Source organism: Varroa jacobsoni, unplaced genomic scaffold (genome assembly GCF_002532875.2).
Source record: "Varroa jacobsoni isolate VJ856 unplaced genomic scaffold, vjacob_1.0 scaffold_776, whole genome shotgun sequence".
Taxonomy (NCBI): domain Eukaryota; kingdom Metazoa; phylum Arthropoda; class Arachnida; order Mesostigmata; family Varroidae; genus Varroa; species Varroa jacobsoni.
In genome coordinates this window covers 112,936-140,869 of record NW_019213678.1, presented here as the reverse complement: position 1 = coordinate 140,869, position 27,934 = coordinate 112,936, and the positions used below count along the sequence as shown (strand labels likewise).

The 27,934-nt window shown below is 37.3% G+C and overlaps 3 protein-coding genes across 17 annotated transcripts in view; 2 read left to right on the top strand and 1 right to left on the bottom strand.

Moving 5' to 3' along the window:
• LOC111263599 (uncharacterized) overlaps window positions 1-5,842 on the top strand; it is a 33,835-nt gene extending 27,993 nt beyond the window's left edge. For all 7 annotated transcript variants that reach the window (XM_022838813.2, XM_022838814.2, XM_022838817.2 and 4 more), the window contains 4 exons: window positions 378-489; window positions 2,192-2,319; window positions 2,965-3,223; window positions 3,451-5,842. In XM_022838813.2, the coding sequence (XP_022694548.1) occupies window positions 378-489; window positions 2,192-2,319; window positions 2,965-3,223; window positions 3,451-3,674 (723 nt within the window). In that variant the 3' untranslated portion in view covers window positions 3,675-5,842. The remainder of the gene's footprint in view (window positions 1-377; window positions 490-2,191; window positions 2,320-2,964; window positions 3,224-3,450) is intronic.
• Window positions 5,843-8,024: 2,182 nt separating this feature from the next.
• RpL29 (ribosomal protein L29) lies at window positions 8,025-9,410 on the bottom strand. Its single transcript, XM_086969713.1, has 2 exons — window positions 9,244-9,410; window positions 8,025-8,163 (listed from the first exon to the last, which is right to left on the bottom strand). The coding sequence occupies exons 1-2, from the start codon at window positions 9,328-9,330 to the stop codon at window positions 8,059-8,061; spliced, it is 192 nt and encodes a 63-aa protein (XP_086825839.1). The 5' UTR covers window positions 9,331-9,410; the 3' UTR covers window positions 8,025-8,058.
• A 115-nt stretch (window positions 9,411-9,525) lies between these two features.
• Window positions 9,526-27,934, top strand: part of LOC111263606 (late secretory pathway protein AVL9 homolog) — a 31,663-nt gene continuing 13,254 nt past the window's right edge. For 2 of the 9 annotated variants that reach the window (XR_002682319.2, XR_015312363.1), the window contains exons 1-9: window positions 9,526-9,769; window positions 11,614-11,806; window positions 12,123-12,403; window positions 12,976-13,128; window positions 13,430-13,662; window positions 13,978-14,082; window positions 14,306-14,396; window positions 14,739-16,348; window positions 20,565-20,758. Coding sequence is in view for 1 of the 9 variants with exons in the window: in XM_022838833.2 (XP_022694568.1) it covers window positions 9,674-9,769; window positions 11,614-11,806; window positions 12,123-12,403; window positions 12,976-13,128; window positions 13,430-13,662; window positions 13,978-14,082; window positions 14,306-14,396; window positions 14,739-14,942 (1,356 nt within the window). In the remaining 8 variants the exon portion in view is untranslated. The other 7 variants (XR_015312366.1, XR_015312368.1, XR_015312370.1 and 4 more) reach the window with 7 other exon arrangements.

The following is a 27,934-nucleotide window of genomic DNA, read 5'->3' as shown; positions in this document are numbered from 1 at the left end:
GGTTCGAAGCGTTAAAAGCCTTCTTGACCTTTGGGGTACATGCTCAATAGAACGCTTTATAGCCTGTATTGGAAATTTGTTCTCACAAATGCACTTTTACATTAACTTCAGAGTTTAACAAAGTAAAAGAGCTCCGATATCTTTAAGAAAACGGCCAACAGTCTTCACTAACGTGTAAACCTTCATTCTACGACTAAGATAGACAAATTAACTTGCATCTAGTTGATAATTGGTAAACTATAACATAAATCTATAGCACATGGGGAATAATATTGTGCAACACAGTAAAAACTTGTATTCCAGCTTTGGTATCACAGCTTTACAGACGCTACTTTATCGTATTGTTACGTCGACTGTTTGTCTCTACATATTTACAGATGATTCGTTATAGCGAACGGTATAAAAATCATTCAGAGTCCTCAACTCCAGGAATGACTCCTGCTGCGAGCCAGATCGACATTAAGAAGACACTCCACGTATCTGACTCTGGTAAGTACTCTCTTTCTAGTTGATGTGCACAAAATCTATATCAATTCAAACGTTAAATCAATGTATGCATGGCTAGATTCAAAGTTGGCCGCTTTTACAATAGGCTGTGTCACTGACTAGAGAATTCCTGTAATCGTGCAATTAATACGGGTACAATCAATTTTGGCAATTTCTGCTGCGTGTTGTACACATTTTTGAGCCAAGCGATCTTACTGGATTCCAAATTGGGACCTGGTATTAAGCGAGATTCGCACGTTTTGGATGGTTATAGAATTTGAAAATTGTCTCCTGTAGAGGCGTAACGAATCGTTTTTAGGTAAGCTTTTCAAGATTGGCTGAGATTTCCGCCTGAAATTCACACAGGCCAAATTTCCGACAGAAATGCATGAGCTAAGGTCAATAGTGGAGTCAACTTCTCCGTCCATTTGGCACACAAATAACTTGCACAACTATTGCGGAGTTGATCAATGGTCAGTGCATCTTCGATGAATGGCGCAGAAAGGTACGGATATGCTGTAGACTTTCCCTCTTTAGACTGAGTCTTATTGCTTTAAACTGAAATGGTATTAATGGTCTGAAAATTGGATCCGAAGGATTGCTACTATCTAATATTGCTTATATCTTGTTTCGTTATTGCATGAACATCCCTGTGTTATTAGTTTTAAGTTGGTTTTTGGAAAAAGCCAGTCACAACTAAATGTCATCAGATTGCTGCGTTAGCTGGTGGACTCAACAGATATCCATTCTCCTTAGAGCTATGGAGTCGACCTTGAGGGCAGTGCCTAGAGTGCTTCGGTGATTTTTCGAATCTATTTACATTTAGGCGTGTGGCCAAAAAGAACACTACAGCTTAACTCACTAACGGTATTTACATCATGGACTGCCTGCACAGAATTCCGCCTAGAAGAATAGAGACATAAAAGAAGATAAAATATGTTCGTAAAGATTCTGCTCGCTGTTTTATACGCTATAATCGGCCTGTAATGCCATCGGACGTCGAGAAGAGGCATTTCTGGAAATAAATACCGTTTCATAAAAATTTTCAATTAAAATAATTAATTCCGCCCCTTCAAGGAACACCACTTCCAAAAAAAATGAAAAATCTACCGAATGACCTAATGGTTTGTGCTAGTATTACAGAAATTCACGGTTTCTAGTTCGAATCCGGCAAGACGCATCGACGTGTTTGTCTACTGACAATTGATTTTTGTCGATAAAGTAGTATTATTGTTCATATTGTGAGCAAAAACTAAGCCGGATAATATGTAGTTATGGTTTATAAAACTATTTGTGTAGGGACTGACTTCTCCAGATGGATTGTGGCGCATAGAGGAATTTTATCTGTGGTATAATATATTCAGTACATGTGAAAAGAATTTTGCAATTCTTCTTTCAATGATTAAAAAAGTGCTAAACTTTGTTTTAGACATGATATGGCGGAACTCATACGATGAAAGTACGACGTACTATTAGAAATTAAAAATACAGCTAATACTCAATACATTAGAGCAAATGCATGCTATTCGTTGAGAAAGGTGGGCCGGTACGTCATTTACCGTATCTCAGGGCCAGAAGTACAAATAATACTTCTATTTCCATGTTATGCGGCGCGAACACTCTGTCTTATTAAAACTGTAACGTGTCGAAAACTCTGCATTATTGCTACACGCCTTCTTTACGTATTGACCCGAATTTGCTACAGACGACTCGAGTGATGATTCATTAGGAGAAAGTGCCCGCCAAATAGTTGAGTCAGAAAGTGCAGGACAAGCTAATGTTTGCGTCGGCGCATCACCGCAGTCGGTAGCCACGCGACATCACTCCGCTTCCGTAAGTTGACAAGACAAACATATATTTCTTGATAAAACATAATTTCAAGATGCTTATTTAGTAAGGTAATGTTGTAGAACAAGCTTCTTATTTGTAAAATAGTGTTAGCTATTTGTCCTTAGTTCGGCAGCGCCATCTACGGATTGCCGTGTCGATGATTTGTCGTAATGTCTTCTTATTTTTACTTTATTGCAGAATTCCCTACAACGGAGTTCATACAATTTAGCTGTTCGCAAAGAGGGAGGAAATATGAACTTTGGAACAATAGCTGAACACGTTTGATTTTGTTTTTATGGCTGCTGCTTTTTCTCCTAGAGTAGAATGTCAGCCTACCAGCTTCGTGTCAAATACACATATACTTGCCACTAACAAACTAAGAAAAAACACATTTTATCTCATAATGATATTTTCAATAAAGGTCTACTTCACGTGTACTTTGGGCTACTTTGGGAAGAACATTTTTAAATGCTATGGGAATAGCAATTCCTTATGACCTACTAATCAGTCGTCTTCGCCTTTTGTACGAATATTCTCCGATAAACAACCCTCAAGGGAGACAAAAAATATTTACTAAATTTATACAAATTTACTACGTTCATCATTAAATACAAGCTACATTCTTCGTTTGCCGATTGATACGTTTAGGTTATCGAAGCTGGTCTACTAACAGGTGAAACATCATCGGCATCTGCTGGGGGTGGCGGCCACAAAAGGGCTCTTCGATCTACAAATTCAGCGGGGTCATTTACGTCGACGGGTACGAACTCAGAATCACTCCTAAACGGTCCTACTGGCTCGACGTCCAACTTGTCAATGTCGATTGATTCCCTCGCGCACGCCCTCGACAGCGCTGCAGCCGCTAACGGAGTTGCGATTCAGACAACTTCCTCCAACGAAATTCAAGGTAATTCGTTCTTGAATTTGTCGCATAACTAAGGAACAACATGAAAACAACAAATACTATTTTCATATTGTAGTTTCACAGAATTATTGTTTTCGAGCTTACTTTTTGTCCTCGAAAATGTATATTATCTGATAAGAGAAGCAAGTACTATAACACCTCGAGAATATTTTTGAAATTGACGTCAAAAGCTATATATCTATAACGAAAAATACGACACATCTACATAGGAAATGGTTCACACAAAAAACAGAAGATGTCCATATACAAACGTATCCGTAAGTCGTTCCGCAATGCGACGATCGGACATGCTCTAAGCTTCAACTACTCATCATCGCATCAAATGCCTCGCATCGGGCCCCGTGAGCACTCTGCCCAGGACCAACATTTAGATGCTCCCAACATATCCAGACGACTTTCTACAACTGACGACCTCAAATATAGTGAACTGTGAATGTATATATATATATATATATATATATATATATAGGTGGAATGGGCAAATCATGTCAGCCAAATTTACTATAAATTCAACAATATAATAACTGTGCTAGTATTAACTATTGAGTTCTGTCAAAAAGCAACAGCAACGTGCGTTCACGGATAATGAGAAACGTAAACACCTCAACCCTCTTATTCGAGGCCCTATGTTAACTGTCAAAAACAGATAACGTAAGAATATCAAGTTCTATATTGGCTTTCAGAAGACAATACGCAATTAACGAAATTAAATTTCAAATAGAATTCCGTTAATATCGACCCAACTTACTCTTTCCTATCGAATTCATCTTTCGTGCTTGACAATCTTCACATATTTCCATATTCTTCGATTAAATTGTCCCAGATGCCATCGCGCTAGACATTCGCAACTGTTTTGTCATCAACCCAACTAACGGGTTGTTGTCAAATGTCATAGGAAACATTTGTGAGTTATGATCTAGTGATACGAAATTTTGCAGAGGCATTACCAGTTTGTATACCACTATATGCATACATCCGTGGTAAATGACACCTTTTTAATAAACAGAAGAACCAACCTACACGCATACACAGTGTTACATAAATACAGGAACGATATGAAATTCCAGTGCTAGGAGTTTGAGTTAACTTTAAACTGCAGTTGATAAAAAGAATAAGTAAGATGTTGCTAAAAATAGCCTAATAGCGTTCTTGAGGTTCCTGCTATTAACTGTCGTCATTTTGAGATAGGCTAAAAATCACTCGGTGTGTACAACCACTCTATTTTATATCGATATTATAGTTTTTCGAAAATATATCGAAATATGTAGAAAAAGAAACGAGTATAACGAGACCGTCATATGCGCTCTGTTCCGTATTCGTCAAGATTACTGTATTGCAAAGAAACAACCACATTTTCACCAAAAGCGTCTGCACTTTATTTTATTTTATATTTATAGCTTGCGTAAAGACATTAGTCACTGCTTTTCTGTCATCTTCCACATTTCTACCGTGCCTTTCGATTTTCGATTATCTACCGATGTTTTGTCCTATGTGATTGCTAACTCGCGTTTGTCTCCTACAAGGAGCTTATTTGAAACGTCAGTATAGGCATAGCCGAGAGCCCATACAACACAACACGAAGTGGTCCTCTTTTTCAAAACTAACCGTTATGCTGTTCCTGTTGGTCAATCCCATAAACTTGTATGATATAGTATTGTTTAAGCGAAACGAGCGAATCAAATCATTCACGCGCTACTTCTTCATATCTGATCTATGGAAATATTATAATCTATAATTAGTCAACTCATCCATTTATATGTCTTTGCACGTTTGAATGTAATGCTTTTAAAACTAATTCGGTTTTCAGTTAGATGGCCGAGAGCCTGATTTTTTTCGTTGCCACTAATACGATGTTTTGTTGTGGAAAGCTCTTGTGTCACTATTAGCAGTTGTGTCGACAAATGTGAATAATTCTGGTAATATGACGAAGTTAGAGGTTTACTCAGCCATTAAGCCATACTATGTAAATTAGATTGTTGTCTTATCGTCACATCATAAGCTTATTAAGATTTAAGTCCAAATTTTGCATATCCGTAATTAAATACTCAGGTATAACAACTTGCCAAAATTGGCCTTTCTTCCGATTTACAGTAATGAATATTGGTGCATTTAATAGGCTCTTCAGATGAGCGTTTTTAGCTGATAACCACAACAGTATAGAAAACACACATCTAGTGTTCCCTGAATCCGCGCAAATATAAGATCGGATGGCGCTTCTTTATTAACACACAAGAATCGCTTTCTAGCAACATGTCGCCATGCATGTGCGCATCAAGCGTACCGAACGAAATATTTAGAAAAACTGAAGCTATTGTGGGTAATGATTGAACTTGATGTCCCTATGGGAAGAACATGGCCAAAGGAGCATGCGTGCATGCATAAGTACCAAGTTTCACCCTTTTATATGTGGTAACAGTTAATATTTGTGAATGAGTGTGACGGTAATGACACTAATATGTAATAGTAATATAATGAACGATAACAATAATCAAGAAGCTAGCCTTTATATCTTCATATTAGTATCGGTGTAGGTTTGTCAAATGGATACCCACTAAATATTTGGTATGAACAAAATAAACAAACTTTGATGTCGTATATAAACGTCTATAATGTTTTTGAAAATATATCTAGGTCTAAACCCAATTATCTTAATTTATACTAAGATCATTTGGGGCATTAAAATCTTTTGGGACAGCGCCCGAAGTCATCATAGCAGCTTCGCGAATAGGTTTTTGAACAAATACGTCTGAAAAACTTTCACTTGTTTTGTGCTCGATTATTAAATCGTAGACTTAATTAAGCAGCTAGTTAATACGTCTTAATAGACTACTTTCACTGATTATTAGATCATAGACTACATTAAACAGCTAGTTAATACTGTTTAATAGACTACTTTCACTTTGTCATTCTAAACAAAATTTGATATTTTTTAAATTACGAAAGATTCAAAAAGTATAGTTACGATTTTATCGAAAGTTACGATGTCAAAACTGCATTTCTGGTTTATACAGGTATGGTAGTCTGCCTTCTTACTACACATAGTTAGTCATTTCATTTCCTTCAGTTTTCTTTTTTACCGAATAACATGTATATTTATACATCTTATACCTAATTGACAACTTTCATAGATTTAGTAGTAAGTTGATTATTTTAATGTCTTATATAAATGAAAGTAACGAACAAATGCTTGCTCCATTACGTCTGTCGTCGATGAGATAATTAGTATCCATCGATATTTCTACGTGTCCTATTTCAACTGAAAAAAGCAGCAGATGTTCCCGAGGCCGCCAATTATTGTTCGAAGTCGATCTTCCATCCATTATTGAATTTAACATTCTGTATTTCGCTGTCACTGCTATTATGTCCGGCTGTCCGCTAATATCAAATACTAGTTTCACCTTCGATGGATGTGTCACCAGACAGGTATGTCGATACGACTTTTTTCAGTGAGGTCCTACTTTCATACGTCCTTGGGATGAATAACTGCGTTTGTTGTAGGGTTGTACGGGCTTATAGTGCTTTGTATTTTGCTGCCTCGGGGTGTTAGAGCTATAACTGTTAAAATTAACACGATAAAAGTGAGGAACACAAAAAAGAGCAGCACGCAGATGATAAGAGCGCGACCTCCACGCATAATTTCGAATCGCTAGAACGGATCAACGTCCAATTTGAGGATAGAGTAGTAGTCACAATGCAAGAAAAGTTTCGAAGCCACGGCAAAGTGTTAATGTAGCCTTAGTAGACCCAGAACAGATCGGATGTTGCATTCAGCGAACAAAGGGTCAAAGTAAACAAACGATTAACTCCCAACTTTATAATAGAATTGCTTCAACTTCGTCATTTACACACGTAGGCTGCTCAAAGACCACGAGATATGACATCTAATATTACATATGTATAAATGCTACGAAACACATGCAAAAACGTAGTGAATTTCTAAAGATTCATTGAATACCTTATCTTGTAGTACATACTATGGAGATACAGACAAAAGTTCTGACTTCTATAGAAGTCGGATATAATAGAAATTGAAAGAAAGTGTGTGCTGGAGACATCCCATTGAGATCAGACATGGAAATTGCTACATAAAATTATACAAAGACTTAATAAACACAGACATTTTTTTATCTGTTTATACGGTACTTAGGAGTACGTTTTCTTATATACAGAGTTGACGATTGTCTTAAACCTTTTGTGTGACCAAATTTTTATATCAATTATTATTTATTATATATATCAGAGACTTACGAATCATACGACCGCAAGATATTCCGCTCATATAAGCCACAAGGTTTCATTACGCTGTGTGAGCATTATTTTATACTTCTAGGCTACTATTATAACCACTGCTATCATTGCATGTCTTTATTAATATTATTCTTCCCATTTTATGCGATTATTATATATCACCGTAAAAATTTAGTTTTTTCTGAAAGTATGTGGGCCCTGCGCCCCATTTCCTTGAAAAAGTCATTATCTATATACAATGTAAGTCGGGATGTTGTCTTAAAAAAGTAACTATCGTAAGATTTTTTTAGTGTGTTTTGAGTTGAACCAGTCTACGCCGCTCAGGGATGCCTTCGTCAACGATTTGAACTGTTCATAGTGAATCGTAAAGCAAAACAGATTTACGACTGTTTCCGTCCAAAATCAGTGGTTTCACGTCCAACAAAAACCCTCCACTCGCTGATACCAGATCAGATTTAATCAATAACACGCGCAGACAAAAGTCTAATGTACAAAAATGATTAATTATCATGCAAACAAATGAAAACGCATCAAATTTCAACCGAAATAGTTGTTGGAATTGGCTTTATTTACTTCTTGGCCTTGGCCTTTTTCTCCTTCATGACCCTACGGGTTCCAGCTTTGATATAACGCAGATTACGCAGAAACTTCGGGTCGCATCCCTTCATCGACTCCTGAAAGAAATGAAGCGGAAATATGGCTCGAACGTGTAACGTAATCTTGACATCTTTAATACCCATTTTAAATTCGAAGCGCTGAAATAATCTAAAATTCTTATTAGGACTAATGAAGGTAATCTGCAGATATTCTATGCGAGACCCTACAATAGTTGATATTTACTACTATTAAAGACTAGATCCTTGGGGGCTTATAATCAGCTACATACAGCGTTTCCAGTCGATGCCATGCGGTTAGGTCAATGCAAAGGATCAGCCTAAGATTTTTAATGAATTTTCGTGTGATTGAAAGAATCAAGTATGTAAAACTGTGCACGCATGAATAAGTACGGCAAAACCATCTTAGGGTACACAATACATTTAACTAGATATATATTTAACGACAAAAGATTTTTTCAGTGCAAGCAGCTTTCTAAAACAGCTCGAACATTCAAACAGGTTAGCTAAATAGAAGCTAAATAAAAGTGCTACAGAAACGAATAAATATCACCCAGGAGAACACCGTTGGCGGTCTGCTTTGCAGAACACCATCTACATTGAAACCACTGATCCCAACCCTGATAGTAACTTACGCATTCACAGTAGAGATGTTTTTTCATATCATATTTTCACCAATAGGCTGGAGACGAAAGTCTCCTTTTTGACCGGGGAGAAAGCAACAAATTTAATAAATGGAACAATCTGGTGCACATCATTTGATAGTTTTCCTCCCAACTTCCAAGTATATTGCTTCTAATTAAATCGTAATAATACTTAAACGTCCTTTTCAAATCAACCAACTAGAAGTTAGCAAGCCAGATATAGAGATAACGTTGGATTGGATTGGGTAGTCCTGCTGATTGAGCTTGTGCAAAAATGGTCAGTTATCACAATAATTTATTTCCGTAGGAGATCAGTACCGCTACGTCGCGCACGTGTACACTTAGCACAAACAGAATGACGACTGGAGAAGATTTTACTATGTACATTTTTATTTACGTTTAACGGCAGGGTTGATCGCGTAAGCTATACACCCGATTCTACACCTTGTATAAATGAGCCACACCGTTAATTCGTGCAAAATCAGCCCCTGCTTACCGTTTGATTGCGTTTCGGTTTTTTGATACCATTGCGGTGATCCTTTCTGTTATTGTGGTGTGAGGTGTGGTTCTTCGACTTGGCCATTTTTGACGCTTTTTCAAGCTTTTTCAGACAGTCCGACACGTGCCAAATGACCGGTCGCACAAAAAAGAAAATTCAACAGTTAACATGCGGCCTGATGCAGCTCAGCAAGCGCCAAGCGTCCCCCCAAAAAGGAATGAATGCTGAGAAGTTCTTGACCAATATGTCTGGTAATATTTAGAAAGTCACATAGGTGAAATCTTAAGCCTTCCTAGAACTGAAATAATGATACATAATGAAATGCATAGATATTTAGGTGAATACTCCACAGAAAATATAAGTTGGCTCCGGAGCTGCACCAAACCGCTAGTCGGTCCTTTGTGTGTAACGAGCACTCATTGGGCTAATGTCATGTCTTCCATATCGAAATTATAACGTGATGGACGAAGAACAGCTGATATATCTGGCTGTAGTCGGATTTCATCATTCAAAAGGATACCAAGTAAGAAATAGATTTAATTATATTCTAGTAATTCTCTAATAACTTTCCTTGACAGCAACTCATATGCAGATAGGTTGATGCTCGAATAATGAAATTGAAAAAATAAATTATTGCTGATAACCAGCATTCGACAGGCGAATCAAACGATTATACATTTCAATGTGGTTCGAGGTAAAGTAGTGTTCGACTTTACCGACCTTTTCTGAAATCTACCTATATGTCTATGTATAATATAACATTTTTCGACCTTGTAGTAATAAACAGAGTAGTGGAACAAACAAAAAAAATACAACAAACCTGATCTGAATAACCTGATCTGGGATATATATAATTCACGTGTTTTTACTAGTTCGCAAAACGCTTTTGTATATTTGAGGACTTGTTTTTATTCGCTTTATGTCTATGTCTTTTCTAAAGATATATGCATGAAAACTGCGTTTTTTATTTTTTGTTTAGTGCAAGTGCGTTAGTTAGTAAACCGGCTCCATTGATAATTGTCACCTAAAAACATGCGTCAATGATATTCCCCAACCTAATATTATTAAATGTTGCTAACTAGATTGTATGATCTACGCGTTTCATTATCTTAATAATAACTACAGAGAATAAAAGACTTTGTGAAAATGTTTGGTAAAGTATCGTTTCCGAGAAATTATCTGTATGGGGTAAGTGAGATATAAAACACAAGCTTAGCTACAGCTCAGATGTGCTGTTCAAATGTGTCAGCTTTGGAAATAAAACACTGACCATTGTATTTAATAAAACATATGCGTACGTTGGTATTTCTATGATACGGTCACATATAATTCAGAACTTAAATCGACTATGCCAATTTATGATATCTATCTTGTTATGTATTGCCGATTATGTTTTTAGTTCATTTTGTGATAAGTCTACAAGCACTCTGGATAGATTTTATAGAATAAAGATAGATAAGCATAGGTAAGTTAATTTACGTATTAGCGTTGACATGACGCGATCGTAAGCGCGTAATAGCAATTGGAGCGAGTTTTATTATGTAAGTGGCCTACGTGTGCTTCAAAAGATTATTACATCTGGACTAAGAATTTAAATCAAAATTTGCTTAAGAAGTAAAGCACAAAAAAAGATCTCCTTTTAAAGCTACCTCGTACAGTGGATTATTTGCAATGTAACGTTTCCTTCTTATCATTGTGCAGCTTCTCTATAGTGCATAGTATCGTTTGTTCGGGCTTGTTTTGTAGCGTAAAATGTGTATATATTAACGCCGTTACAACTATGAGTCGAAAGCTAGTTGCGTGTGCTATGATAGTTATATATGGCCATTGATCAAAATTACCCTTTTGTCTTAATGTTATAGAGCAATGTTAGAGCCCTGAGCGATAACCGGTCGTTTGATCTTCTATAACAGACATGTTGAAATCCTCAGACAAGAAAATGTTTGGCTCGTTATGAAATAGGCCAGACTTAAATATTAGGAACTAATTTTTCAGGAAAGAATTTCAGTTTTGCAATAATATATTTCTGTTACTTTTTCACCAATTGATTTAACGTACTTGATTTAAGAGGAAGGACATTCACCTAACGAGAAAATCAATAGGACAGTAGGCGAAGGTTTCAAAGTAGTTGGTCAAAATTCAGTTCTTGTTTGTATAGATACTTCAATTTCCTATTAAAAATATGGGCAGAAACCGTAAGTGCCCACGTTCTAGTGACTATATCATTTTCTATACTTAGTTACTTTAGGTTTTTAACTATGTATATATAGATAGAGAATTTAATAGAAACACGACATTGTCGTCGTCGGTTTAGTAAAAAATATCCACGCTATTTTCACTTTTCCTTCTTGCCAATGGGTATTATAGATTGAATTCTGCTACCCGGAGATTCGAGATGTTGACAACACCTGGATGTCGTCTTATTTGGCACCATTGGGCTTGCCAGATGGAGCTCACAATTTTGCCGCTGATACGGTATATTTTCGGTTTCGAGATGCCGAAAACCGGCCTGTTTGGGGCGTTTGTTCCTACAGACAGGTTGACTCAGCTTCTTACAAAGGTGTGTGCTCTAGATTATTAAGCTCAAGTGAACTCTACGTTTGTTAGACTTATGCTTCTCAAAAAAGACACAACTGCAAATTAAGAAGTAACAGTAAGTGCCTGACCTAATCCCACATGTTATCATAGATGTTTTTCTTACATAATCACTTATGATGTAGTAATGTCCCCATTAGGCTTACTCAAACAATAAAGCCTCACTCTTCTTTAGTAATTAACTACACAACAGAAAACGATATTCAGAGTTTCTTTTCGTAAGTTATATAATTCTTGTTGTATTGAGAGAAATTTTACCTCCGACTTTTTTGATATTACAGACGCCGACCCTGAGGTGACTCGTAGCGCAATTCAGAAATCTGTCTGCCTGGTCGGCCGTGGAGCATTACCTCCATGGCGGACTGCAGCTGCACGCCTCGAACCGATCGCGCATGCTTTCATACAGCATCAGGATAGCGAAGTCCTACATGGAGTTTACGACAGTCTCAAGACGGTCAGTGGTTCTACGCTGTATCGAAGTCTACAAGCGACGCTCTGTGATCCCCCAGCAATTAAAAATGAAGGCGGCGAATGTATAGCCAACGGACGCCGAAGGGTTATGGTCAGGAAGACAAGGCAGATCTACTAACTTTAATTTGGTTTATATTATATCACATTATATTGCAAAAAAGGTTATTCGCAATATAACTAATGTATTCTGTAGATCAAAGTAGAAGTCAGTTTGTTTGCCTTTAAAATCTCAAGAAATAATCTCAAGCATGGCTAAATAATAATTTTTTTGTTAGGTAGCTGCATGATTGTTAACTATTTGTCGATACGTTCATACTGTTTATGAACCATTTTGCTGATTTTTGAAAGTATTATGCATTTAGACTTCTTAACTAATACTACGCAGCATCTATAGTTTTACGTATGAATCATTAGAAAATAATCTTCCACCAAGCCTTACCAAAAAGCGTCGACGTAGGGTCATGCTATACTTGCCGCACACACATATAAAACAAATTCGCTTATCTCGAACTTTTAAACACTGAGAAAGCTTATGAATAATTCATCTTCTGGTTGAAGTTTTTTGCGAGCATTTATGATATATGAATATTTATTAAACAGACTATTTGGGTTGATTCTGCATTTCACTCTGCTCTTCGAACTAACGCTCGGCTATGATTGCAGATAGCTGACGTTCCTGATGAGCTTTTGTTAGAACTGCGTTCCGTGCTGGAGAAGTATGATACACGAATGCTGACATTGCTCAAGTTGCGTTTACTCGGCAAGAAAGTTCTATTCATGAGCTCTGACCTCCCCACCCAGCTCATGTGTTCTGAGGTACGAAAGGCCATCACGAACTAGATTTGCATCATCTCATCAGTGGATGAAATGACTTTTCATTTATATTTGCATTAAAACCTGACATGGTGCATCCTTCTTCGTTTATGTTAAGTTCTTGAACCAGAATCACAGCACGCCATAAGATGCCTTGGGTCCAAGTAACAACAAGGCACTGAGTTTTCCCTATTCAGTGCATGTAATCATCGGTATAAATGTAATCATCACTAAAATGTGTCAGTAATCTGTGTCAAGTTGTAAACGTACTATAGGTGTACCTCTTATCTGATGTAACTGACAGATATTAGCACTAGAGGCCGCTGTTCCGGGGCGATCCATGTGTCTACCTTATATCACGCTGTCAATGATGGAAGATCCCGTTGTAGCTCAATGCACTGGTTTTGTGGGTGCATCAAACAGGCTCTATAAACAAAAGTGGCGGGACCAATTTGAAGCGCTTGTCGAGAATAGCAATCTACTTTTCGCTGATAAGTCGCTCGAGCGATTGGTGTCGCCAACGCAGGCCGATCTCAGGTACGATGAGAGAACTGAACGCAAGCTTGAAATACCTGTAGAGTTGGAAATCTGATAAGATCGTTTTCAACGCTATACCACTATATTGGATGAGCACTAATTAGGCCGATTTTAATATGTGCAAGGTCACAGCTAAATAACCAGATATCTAAAGGTCTAGGCTGTGCACCTCAAGGTTCTATACCACGAAATTTATGAAATAGCAAATTAGGGCCATTCTGACTCAGAGGTCACTGGCAAAAGACAATCCTCATTTACATCTTCTGTGTGTGGTATCAGTATGTATTTGCATTATAAAACTTCATTTTGTCTCAGATTTATAGATTGGCTTCAGAAGACATGTCGACAATCGCGCTGTCATTGGGAGGGCAGCGAAGAATGGCTAAGATCCCAACTCGAGGACTACTTCCGCGGTATGAGGTAAATAAGTGAATAATCATGTAAAAGACGAATTGATATCTTCTTGCATATTTGATTAATGACTTCGATTGTGGCAATTTATTTACCTACGGCACAAGCTAAAATTTTTCCTGCGCCCAAGTAACAGTACGCGCAGTCAGAAAGAGCAGTGCCTTGAATGCTCGATATAAATAGTTTTGCGATGCAATCATTGATGTTACTCGGTTTTAATTTCGGATTCCAGGCTAGCCGTAGAAGCTTCTGGGGTCGAGGGCGATAAACTGAAAACCGCTTATGGGGTTGGCTTTGTGCAAGAGGTCTCCAAACTGGATGAGGTAGGAAAATACCTAACGTCTGAATCGATTCAGTTTCACACCAAACATATACCTTTTAGTTACTTTTACTGGGACTAAAAACTGCCTCGATCATAAGAAAGTTATTTGAAGTATATGACACGAGAATCACATGCTATTATTTCATATAAATCAAACATAAATGCATTTAAGATGCAGTGGTTAAATGTAGACGGCAAGTTTTCTTTATTTTAAAATCCACTATCCTGAGTACGCAGTAGGTTTTATTTCTACAATTAATTCTTCAATTAGTATGTGGAGAATTTAATTTAATTTTATATACGCATGGAAAAACTAACATAAAACGAACCATGGCTGACTCAGGTGGTTCGATGGCTTTCGTCATATGGCGAAAATACGGAGCTTTCGGAGAACGGTGATAATATTAGCTGCGGTGGTGTCACTGCAGCGAGCGGCCGAAATGAGCAAAGTGGACATCCTGGTGCGGGTCAACCCTCACTGCAAGACGTCAAGTTAAGACTCGTACATCATGCCAAAGGACTTATGGCGCACTTTAATAACTTCTGAACAAAAAGGCAGAGCGTTAATTAATAACAAAGCTTGTATTTGAACAACAGTAGTATCATCACTACCACTTACTTAACGAAGAAACGAGCGTACCTCGACCGTAGAGCAAACACGTCTCGGAGCGCACGCTGGATCTCCTTGAGCTCCCTAACATTCAATGATTCCGGCAAGCTACGAAAAAGACTTGTCGGTTTGCGTCTGCATAGGCCGCGACCATGAACGAAGAGTAGACTGTATGAAACAGATACTTCGTTTTGTTGAAGGTCGTCCGTGTGCAACGAACGAGATATGTGCTGCTGCGCCGGCGTCAAAAGAATATAGAAAAACGCCTAGTTGAGGCAGCGAATCAGATTGGGCGTCTCGAGTCCTGTTGCTGCTTCCAGTGATAAAGCCTCAAATACTCCCTACAGTTAAAGTATCTGCGGACCGAGTTACCACTTGATCAATGCGCAGTCGTCCCTTGAACCGATTTTTGCTTAACCTAGGAAACAGTAACAAGAGAGCAATTATTCGAGTTTATACCCAGGATTTCGTACGGGTGTAAGACCCACTGACCCACTACTTCGTAATAATTTATAATAATACACGACATCGAAACAAGAGGTTAGTATTTTAAGTGGTTATCCACGTTAAAGAGAGTAGGATCGACAACAACGACAGCCAGCAAAGTGACATTCTTATGGTTGTCTGCAAGAGTTTACAATTGGTCGATCTATGAACTATCGCAAAATATGAACCGTTTGTTACTCATTTAAACTCTAAAAAAAGCAGGTCACTTGTGTTTTACAACAGCAGTATATTAACTGCAATAGATATCAATGGTCAGTGATGAATGCAGCGGCTGATACGTTGTCTTGAAAAATGCTTGTTTCTTTTAGTGCACTGTCTCGTGCTCATACCAGACAAACATGTAGCTTACGGTGAATAATAATAAGTACTATAAGTCTTAGGGGTGAACTTGGCTTAGGCGTGTCGTATAGTGATACTTCTGTTTGATCCTAGCGGTAGGAACGACGGATGTGATACTTACTTCAAGCAGCCTTTTGCGGAAGAGGAAAGGCAAACTGTTAGAACGATCGTTTACGTTGGAGGACGAGTTTCGGACATTTACAATGTGATGTGGAAGACGTGAGGCCATTTTTTTCAATAACGACGATATAAGGATCGATCTACGTTTTTTAGAACCCAACTATAGAACCTGCAAGAATAGTGTATTGGATAGCAATTGTATTTGAGTTCTCTCATTCCACTTTTTACTTAACTGTTGGACTGAGGTTGTGTTTAAGTTTCCTCATTCCACTCATTTACTTAACTGTTACGATAACGACGTTACTGATCCAAAGGATCGTCTCATTACTCAGGAAGCAGCATATGTGAAAGAATGTTATTCGTTCGAAGAACGTTCCGTGAGTATTTTACGTACAATCAAGCACTATCTTTTCCATGGAGGGCAATAAGAGGTTTCACTTAACAAAGCAGAACTAAATAGAACCTGCTTTCTAATCGTAGAAAATTTATGGATACTAGCCCGTAGACGCTGGTGGCACAATCATTTACGCGCCTTCGTTGGTATAAAAAAAGTTGTAAATGACTATGCTTAAAAAATTAAAAATAATATATCAAAGTTGTCGTCATGTTACGTCTTTAGTATAAATTGAATGTAAACGGTACTAAAAGTAACCCGTTTCAAACCCCAAGCACGTAACAGATCAAACCGTAATTACAATACCCACGGTGCATTGCTCCATTTTTCAGTTAGCGACAAAAACAACAGAAACGTAGCAGCGAGTATTCATGCTCCGGCTACTAGAAGTGCATTTTTACAAATATGTGGAGTATGAATTAGGGTCCTCTCTGCGTGTCGCAGCGCAGAAGTTAGCCACATGTACTTATTTTAAGCGTGTTCTTGTTTTACCAAGAGACACAAGTGGTGGCTGTTTTTGCTAAGGTCATTTTTGATGTGCAATCAGCATTGTCGTAGAAGCTAAATCAACAAAGCCAGAACCATAACTATATCATCAGTAGTCGATTTCCCTAGAAAACTAGATGCAGCGAAGTAGTATTTTCGGTGATGAACATATTTCCTATATCTATGCCGCCGTTCAGGAATCATTTACAATGCAAAGGCACAACTTGATGGTGTCCTTGAAAAACTAATGTAGTTACTTGTTTTTACAATGAATCAATGCGAAGAACCCTTTATAACATAGCATTTCATTATTTCAGTTGTTGCCCTTGAGATTCGCTGGCAATTCTAGATTACCATGAGTGTTAAATCCTTCCAATTAGGTGTATCGAAACTGGACTCCCAAACGTAGCATTAGTGTAGAAAGTAAACCTGTTTACTGCTGAATGATGCATGAACTTGCTTAAGGTGCAGAGGGATACCAAATACCTATTTACGTGTAATCTCTATCCTTGACGGGTTGAGGAAGCAATAAAGCTTTCAGCGGTAAGCTCGTGGTTTCCTTTTTCGTTCTTCTCGTGTGTTTTTGTACATTCATTCGCTTCTAACATGTGTATTTTCGCAAGCCGAATGAACACTTTAGCCGAATAAATAGCGAGACAACATTTATTTGACCATAGGTAGCATCGCTGAGAGTTATAACAGTCGTAGCGAGATTTGGCACGAATTTAGCAAATGGTTGCACGGAGGCACAAACAAAACAGCAATTCGATTGGTGCCTTTTAATAGAATTAGAGACCGGGAGCATCGCTTTTAAATGACACGAACAAAATACGTTTTGGGATTTTGTCATCCACTTACGCAACAGCACACAGATGAAATTTTCAACTTCCAATGTGATGATGTTCATAGCCATGCGTAAATATCCCACTGCTTTAGCTTAAGACGTATTTAGTTGTTCTAGTGCACCTAGTAAATTTACGTAACCCTATTTTTTGTCATTCGATCGTAATGCGAATGATACTACAGATAATAAAGTGTAATTGTACTCATTAATTGAGGATTTTTGCTCGTTACACTTTACTTACGTATACCCACAACAGGGACAATTAATCACAGCATGTGTATCGTTTATGTGTAAGCCGAAGTTAGAGAAACGACTTTACTAGGAATACTATTATTGACGTTTAAACCGAGTACTGGGCATTCATCTTTCACAAACATTTGCCATTCTCAATATTTGCCACCTAACAAGGAATCGCCGTGAATCCGTGAAATATTCAAAGGTTTGTGAACGAGAATTTCTATTTTACTCACTATTTGGTCAATGATGCAGAGTTAGACTGTATTATTTAGTTCTGTTACATATCAGTTCCGAGAGTCGTTCGCAGAGATTAGCATAACCGTTTTAATTAGTTGGGTTATGGTAGTGTAACAAATGGCATAATCGTCGTAGATATCGTAGAAGGTTAATATACCTTGTGTTTCTTGCATTGTAGTATATTCAACACAAAGAAATGGCTAGCTAGCTAGCTTGCGGTAAAGAAACCCCGGGAAAAATTAGATATAATCTATAGAAAAAAAAAAACAAACAGCCGTTCAAACCATTCTTTTACTGTTTTTTTGAAAGGGCAAAGATTTCTTTGCACCAATGCCCCTCCCCCACATACTGGGCAATACCGCCTGTTACACGACAGGAATCAAGGTTGAATGTATTACAATTGGGGACTCTAATGATATTCAGTCTGGGCAAACATAACTGCACATACGTAGCCCAAATTGAAAGTTCGGAAAATTTGAGATAATTGGTTAGCTTTATCTAGAATTTGGGTCCAAGAACTTGAGGTTGTGAGTCCGACGCTTTACTCACTCAAGGTGCCGACTGGCAGTCAAATATAAGATCCAGACTAAATATTTTAGGAAGTATTGGTTATATTACCATTAAGTTCCATTTGAGAAATAGACTTTCCACTAAAGAATATGAGACTTGTATTCAGAAAATGCCTATCGAAACACAACGCACTTAATGCCAAAAACATGTTAACACTTCTTTCATTGTTTACGCGTTTGCAATCTGGGTGTACAATAAAAATGCGTACGTTTTGTTTTATCAGTTGGAAAGCAAAGGGCAATTTGCCCCAAGAATAGTTACCAGGACCTGTCCAAGTCAACATGGGTACCTGGTATAAAAAACAGCTACATTTAGGTTATAGAAAATACTTCACCGTTTTCTCGTAGGTGAAAAACATAACATAATCTTTTTACATGAAAAGGAAATATATAAATATAAGTAGTTAAGAGGTTCGTACTTATGTATGATAGGAGGTCGTGGGAGAATGTGGAAGGAATAAACTAATCATCAAAATGCAATAAGATACTTGTGTAGAAACACTGGCACATTTCCGTGTTATTTTTTTCATTGCCGACCACCGCAACTTTTTTAGGTACAATACTACTGAAAAAGTGTGATCAATATTTTGTTGTTCGTGAACTATCTTATATAAATGTTTTGAAGAGTTTGACGCCAGCTTAGACTCGGTCAGTTTCTCTCAGCTACGGTTAGGGCGCGTAAGTTTTTGTGTATAAGCACTGTGTGTTTGTCAGGCCGTTTTTTGTAGCGGACATGTGGCTATTCCTTATTATTATGAAAAATAAGTTTCTTTTTAGAACAGAAGTACATACCCGTTATAATGAGACAATAATTTTGTGTTCACAACATGTGCGAACAAAAGCATCAGCTACGTAACGCCGTATGAATTCTAGCAACCATTATAAACTTTTTAAACCGAAATTATAAGGTGAACCAGAACACACATCAATCATAGCGATTAGACTGAGAAGGCGTGAAAATACGTCAGGATGGTATTACTTTTGATTACTTTGGGATCCTGATGCAGTTGTTTTCGGCGGAGGGAGAAGCCCTAACGGTTTATCTTTTTAGGCCCTCTGCGCCTTGTTTCCATATTTAGAACTTCTTGCATGGTTATATTTTTGGTAGGCTATTTGCCTTGTATTTGTTTGTGTCTGACGAATTTGAGCAAAAATGTGGTAGTCCACATTCATTAATATCGCTTTACGCTAGGACGTCGTTCGCTTGCCTTAATCACAATTATCTCTAAAGATGGTCTGTATGTGATTTGAATGCTCAGTCAAAGTCGTTACTGAAGGAAATTGAATAAATACATAAATAAGGAGTGTCTCCTCCAGCATATGCAAACAACTCTTGTCAAATTCCTTTTTTTAAAAAAAGAAACGATTTTCCTATCTCTTTGTACCAGCCCGAACCAATATAATATAGCTCAGAAAGTTAATCCTGATGTGCAAAACATTAAAATAGGCATACACCATTTTGTTTCTAGTACCAGCTTAATTATTATATCTATGTAGTATAAAACAATATGCTAAATTGTAGAATAAGCCTAATTTCCATTTGAAATATATTTACGTTACAGTAGTATCGCCGATAAGCACAGAGGACTGCTACTGCATAAAGTCGATGTAGATTAGAATGAAACGCCTTCCTTCGGAAAACGGGTTTAGATCTCAGATTGGTTTCTGTTCGTGCAAAATTTTTCTCATTGTCGCCGGTTTTAGACGGCTAGTAAAGAGCAAGCAACGAAAAGCCTTTCTGAGAAGCGTCTTGGTACATGGACGGAGACAGACGGTCATTATAGAAAGTGAATATGTGAAAAAAACTGCTGGCGGATCTGTTTCAGAGCGGATGCCACATCAGAGCTCTGTTTGAACGCTTTTAGTGGATATTGAGTGCATCCTCTTAAATGAACAGTGTAGTTGCGTAGACTGATTCACAGCGTACGTACGTACGTACGTTGGCTCACCCGAATTTCTCCTAGCTGCGTGACGTCTTCGCTTCGATTTGGACGCAGGGTCAACCTAGGCATCAACAAGGGTCAGTATTAATTGTAACATTGTAAACAGGTTCACAATAATAACACACCTCACCTTTTTTCCAGAAGGGAAGCTAACGAAGTATTATAGGTTTGACAAGAGGCAGTATCCATGTAAGGCTTTTCAGGTATTACATTCTCAATCAAAAGATTTACTCCTAAAACAGCAGTAATGTAGTTCAGTTGGATAGAGCAACAGAAAACCCACATGATGTGCTTACAGGATGCCGGATCTGCTAAACAATATTGTGATTTCATCGCTATACTGAGGGTATGAACTCTTTTTTTTTAAGAAGATTTTCAATGCCAGCATGGAACACCACGAATTAGTATCCAGATTCGCATCAGGCCACAGTGCGCGCGAACATTAATTAACAGCAGACGAAAACTACAGAGAATGCACACTGAAATCGGACATAGATTATTCACTTTACAAAACGAGACGTTCATTGGCCTGCCTTAATAGAGTGAATACAGTGTACGCCATTGTAGTAGTGCAAACCGTTTGTGAGAACAATCTCACAAGTGTCCAGTGCTAAACGGTCTTCCGTATATGTTGTGGTAAATTCATTCATTCAGTTAATATTTTTATTAAAATATGGTTGGTGCATTTTCTCGTGTGCATGTGCCACGAATCAGTCCCTCTACCTCATTTCTGTATTTAATGGCATTATTTCTTTTTAAGGTTTAAACCTCAAGCTACTATTCCTATAGAGCTGGTTTTAGCTCACGTGGTTTGAAATTATACGCAAAACTACAGTGCAAGGGGTCCTACATCTATTTGAAATTAATTTAGTTTTTTATTAATGCAATCTTTTAAAAACTAAAAAAAAGCTTTTAAAAAAGGTCGTCCTAGCAGTTTGGCAGCCAACGTAAGGACACTACAGCGCTAACGAAGTGCTGAAAACATAGGGGAACTTGATCTTTTTTTTAAAATTTTTTTAGAAACGAAAAATTTAACTTGTAAAATATATTACACCATTGTAAAATGGAGTGGACACTCAAACTAAGATGAAATTTAATACAACAAATATAACCTGCTGCTCTTTTCCATGAGGTATTTGCTTGCTTAGCTACCTATATCTGGTGCATCATGGAGAGCAACAATTTACATAGTAAAACCTATCGCCTGTATCCGACGTAGGTAACCCACATAAAAATAAGGTCTTTAGTCTAATATGTTCGTTTAGAAAATTCATAACCAGCATATTAGTTGAAGTAAGACATAGATCTTCAATATCCAGTCGTTGTAATTGCTAATTTTTTGGTAATTCCTAATAAAAAGCTATTGAGATTTTGCTTGTACGTAAACGTATTTAGGATTCAATAAATTACTAAGGTCCCTTGACCTATAAACCCATCATAACCCATCATAATCATCATAGACCCATCATAAAAGACAAATTCTACCTATCTGGAGTATCAATTCGATACATCATAAATCGATTCTTCAATCTTAGCGTCCAATTTCTGCGAAAAGGGTCTAAACGGAAGTGTTGCTTTCTTTCTAACTACTTTCAGTACCCTTGAACCATCCTTTCAGTTTTTGCCATTAGTAGATCTTTTACGAATAGGCCTGCCTCGCCAAACCATCACAACTAGACGGGCAATCCAAGGATCCGAAGGCCACGTGAAGTTCCCTGTTTTTCGTTTATCTGTAATATTCGGTCGCAACGCTTGTATAATGATCCTAAGCGAAACTGTAGAACATGTAGCCTCTAGTGTGCAGTCTGAAGCTTTGGTTCTGCCGTCAAACCAATAAGCTTACGGGAATAGTGCGAAGCCTTCGAAAGGACAAAGCGGCTTTTGAAGGTGTTATGAGTATCTCCGATGCGCCATCGTCTGCATTTCGTAAACCGCACCTAGAATGGTGAACGTTCAGGTTGAGGTTAGATTTTACTCCTTGAATACTTTTGTGTGAAAAAACGAATGGCGTTTAGATGTATATTTTTATTCTCTATTGCAGAATTGGGTATTACAGATCGAGGTTAGATAAAAATGCTTTTTGTTGTCTTGCATCTTCCGGCCCTAGCAACGGCAACGATGGTGTAGCCGTTTATTATTTTCCTTTTCGAAATGGTGCTGTGTGTATGTATGTTCGAATTTTGTATATTCTTGAAAATTTTTATTTACTTTCTTTTTCTGTGTTTGTCTACAAATTCGCTGTTATCATGTTGCCCAGATCATAAGATCTCATCTTTCTTTCATCTATAGTTTTTTTCAAAATGCAGCAAGTTCTATATTTTACAAAATAAAAATCATATATAAGATTATCGAGACAACACTATAATGAACACAAGTCGAATAAAAGGTAACGAAGGCGACGAAAAGCTGGTTTATACTCGGTTTCAGAAAATCAGCTATTCATTAGAAAAAAAAGATAAAAAGTTAAAAAAAAATTACTAAAAATATAATGGATACGGTTTCTTATTTTTCCCCTCGGCCACCTTTCTTTCGTTATTTGTCAATGGTCTCAGGGTCTTTCGTTTCTGTTAATAAAATTTACCATATTTATCCATTTTAGGTTCCTTTTCCGTTTCTCATCGGTTAGAACTGCATCAATTCTAATTTATTTCTAGTTAAATGAGGAAAATTTTCTGCTCTGGTTTGAAAAGCGGGAATACATAATGTTTGTCTGAAGCTGTCATGTACTAAATGATTTATTCGTATTTTTTTCATGAAAAAAGCTTTACGGTATTTGCGGTATGCCACCATAATGCGCTATGGGTGGCCTAGGATAAAAAACATTTCGGCTATAGTTAGATTGGAAACCGGTTGTTAGAGCGGCAGCAGAGCACCTTATACCACCACCGGTATAAGTCTGTGAATTGCTTTCTCTTTAAATTTGCCTTAAGTACATAAGATAATACTATAGTACAAATGCCTTTTAAACAATGCGAGAGTAGATAGCTATGCGCATCCAAACGCACTCATATAAACAACTAAATAGTTAAAATAATGATGCAATTTCCCTCGGATCCAGCACCATTCAGCTTACTTTCAGGTATCAAAAAGCATTCCGGGAGTGATTTTGCAGAAACAGTGATTTTTGTCTGGTACTATATTTTAAACATGTTCATTGAGTGCCCGAGCAATAAGTGAATCGACGGTTCGGGGTGATAATGTTGTTTAATTTCCAAAAATATGTTTTGCTCGATTCAAAGCGCTTCGATCCATCGTGCTTTTATAATTAGACAATAACAAATGTTTTTGTTTTTCTTTTTGATCGGTTAATATTTCCCAAAATACAACACACCTACCGGGGAGGATGTTGCCTTTGACGACATAGAGGCGTCCGTTAAGCTGTCAGTTAATGAAAATACAGTTTGCCACGGTATCTCCGATGAAAGTGGTTCTACTCTTCCGAGCTAGGAGTGTGGACAAGGAGATAACGAACAAGACCAAGAAGATCGCAATAGATAACTGTATAAGTACAGTTTGTATTAAGAGAACATTTGTGCAACATAAAAAATCATTTACTTTCCCTAAACGATGAGGAATACTAAAAAGTAATCAAACAAGCACAAACCTTACAGGGCTTACACATAGCCCTTATAGGTCAACATCTACTACAACCTTAAATTTTATGTGAAGACTACTCGCGGTTGACATCCAAATTCTCTAGGACACACATTAGGTTGTCACAAACTAGTCCGGCGACCTTTGAAATTGAATAATCTTTGTAGTAAGAGCTTCTAACTGACGAAGTTTGGCTGTTTAAATTTTTCTGAAAACTTGAAATTTTCTGAAAACGAGGTGAGAACAGATGAATTACTCTGGGAGAAATGAGTCACAAAGAAAAACATCTTATAGTCATGACAAGCAACTTTTGGTCAAATTTTTGATCTTTGAAAGCCACGAAGCTGCGGAAAATTATCGAAGATAGATGGAGACATTAACCAAAGAGGCTCTAAGCGAAAACACGGTACATGAGTGCAAACATTCAAAAACGGAGGTTGGAGTTCTGAAGACCAGCAAGGAGGTGACCAGATAGTTAGAGTCGAAGGACAAAAACGCGTTTCCGCAACCGAGGAGGCTTTTCACAAAAGCAGGGCTTAGTCCTTGAGGGTTGTTTCACACGACATAATTATAACCCAAATTCTGAAAACGCGGAAACTGTGTAAAAATGCGTTCTCTGTAAATTAACTTTGAGCCAGTTTAAAAAGATCTTGTCAGTTACTGCCCGGATCGGGCGAAAGAATATCTAACGTACGCTTTAGCATGTTTATTCTCCCCACTCAGATCAATGTGGTTGCGGAGTTTCCATGTCCTAAAAATGGAAATCAGTGGGGAAACATATACTAGTATTAATTTACTTAGATAAATTATAGATAGAGAAATTACATATGGGAACGCGAACAATAGGTATGTCGCTGTCCAGAAACTGCCAGAATGCAAGTATGTAAAAAATAAAAGAGCATACCATAAACGCATATTGAAAAATTATCGCTTTAACTCAACTAGTCCAAGGGTTGTTCAATTTCAAAGTCTTCCGGAATTGATTCAGATTTTGTCCTAATAATAGTTGTTAAGCTAACGCTTGTTTGTTGTAATTGTAAAGCGTTCTGCTTATTCCACTAAAATATTAAAATATAGAAAATAAAGGATAAAACGAAACTTTGTCCTTAAAGCCATTTGTTAGGACAGCATTCGTTATAAGTAAATGTGTCCATGCGACAACTTTAGGATAGAGAATCACTTAAGTAAGAAGGTGATGCAAATTTATAATACTACTGGGCAAGCATATTCAAATGTGATCACATATTCTTATTTCGTATTTCTAAAAAAACGCTTACGATACTTGATTAATCAGGTTGAGCAATATCTTGTGTAGAAGATAAAGACTTTAGAGATGAGTTCAAAAGAAGTTTAAAGATGACCACCAACATTTTAAAAGATATTCATAAATATCCCCGAACTCGAAATTGGCGGAACTAAATTGAAGTTGCACGTCTGATGAGCAGAAACAATTTTCTTGAACTGATATTTATCTCTAGGAGTGTTGAAAATTTATCAACGTTGCTTTATTTATCTCACTTCTTTTCTATTCATTCTTAAGAAATTTCTTGTGGAAACTGATCTTAGGGAAATCGACATGCTCGAGTTTCTCGTGGCTTTTTTCTAAGTTACTCTATTATTATGATTATTATCATTAACTAGGGCTATATTTGTACGTGCTGGTCATTTAGCAATGCTTATTATTCGAAGCCAGGTCAATTTCATTGTCAGCTTAAATTATATCCTATTAGGTCTGCTGTAAATAAAGTGCCAATTATCACGTAGAGTTAAAGAAGCGAACTTAGGATAACAAAGATAAACCGATTTTTCGATTCTAGGTATGATTTTAGCCTTCAGATGCTGATAACGATGCTCAGTATTATCATTACTACTATCCTTATTTTTAGTACCTACGTTTGGTTAGTGTTTGTTGATAGTTAATTTATTTGTAGACGACTCGGGTTCGTACCTCTGCGACTTTGCTTATAACAATAATAGGACAACTGAAGTGGCTCATTTTAACGTGCGGTATCTAAACCTTAAAAAGAACAATTGCTTCATATTGAAAAGTAAGTAGAAAACGATTTGTTTACTCATTGCTTTACAAATCTCTGAGGTATTTGATTGAAGGGATGTTGCTTAGCTGCAGCACTTTGACGACTGAATTTCAATGAAAATTACAAACAAGTGAAGCTTAGTAATACCCAGTTTTTTTTTAATGCCTCGGTTTTTGCTAATTATTTGTCGATTGCACCATGAACCTTGAGAAACGAAGTTTTATTTTCAGCATTGTCAGAGTCGTGCGGGGCGTCATTGTTTTGGTTATGTGCGGTATGATCCGCCGCTGTGACGAAGTTATCAAAAATACCACCAAGTTTCCAGCTAGCCAGCGCGACAAGCAAAGTTACAATTTTTCAAAAAAAATACGCCTTGTGGATATTAAACGTCGAGAACGCGTGTGATCAATTAGCACATCATACGATGATATATATGTACATTTCTGGGAAAGACACCAACATTTTAAAATTATAGCCGAAAGTAAAATGATCAAATAGATGAGCTACGTGAGAGCACATATAGCATAGGATCAGAAATGTTTCATTTTCTGCTTTGCAAACGCCTGCTGTATGTTTGATTAAAGAAAAGAACCTACCTATGTTCTTACTGTATATAGGCAATACCATTCGCTGGCTTGCTCAAACAAAAAGCGATGTACTCTCAAGCATTCGTATGTCAAATATGCTTGCATTTACAAGTAGGGTCCTATCTCCTTTTTCAAGGCTTTTATTCTAATTTTCTTTACTTTTATTTTTCTCTATTATTACGCCGTTTATAAAAAGTTCTGTTTTGTCAATAAAGCTCGTGAGGGTATTTTTTTCTGGTAGTACGCTAACAGAAAATGATCTGGGAATATTTAACTGGTGGAGGCTTGGATAACTTCGTACATTATGGGTTGTTAAGATCATGTCCATCAGTATCGTTTCTTATGAGCTAGTCCTCAAACATCTTTTATTACAGTCAAACATTAATATAGTGAGGCGTATGGCATAACAAAGTATAACTGTTAACTAAGTAACACTAACTTCTCGTTACAAAGGTTTAATTCAAAACTACAGCTGGAGGAAAAATTCATAATGGTATCTAGATACAACATAAACATCGTCGTAGATAGCAACGAGATAATGTAATAAAAGAGGGATGGCTATAGTAACGGATACAGTGTACCATGCGCCAAACTAGTTAAACTAAGGCGCGATATTTCTTGTTCAACTGCGAACTTAGCGCGTAACAGTAAGATTTTGTTCCACTCTTAAGAACCTTTGAATTGCTCCACCTTGCTTACAGAGCTCCAACTACGTGGAGATAGACTTTCACAGGAACTGGGGGCTACCATCAGAGACAGTTCCGAAAGCCTCAAGAATTTATTCTAAACTTTGAAAATGGCATCGGGTTTTAGGTAAATTATATCGCAATGGGTTGGGGGTCGGCAGAGTGGTAGTTAGTATTAGTAAGATTAGGCTACTCAAAAGTAGAAACGTTCTTTGTTCCTATTAGCTTTCCGTCATTTGTTTACTTCCGTATACGCTTTATATATAAAAGGAGCACTTTTTCTCATTCAGAAGCCTATTCGGAGAACTTAATGTTGAACTCGGCTCCGAGGATGGGCGCTCTTGGTGATA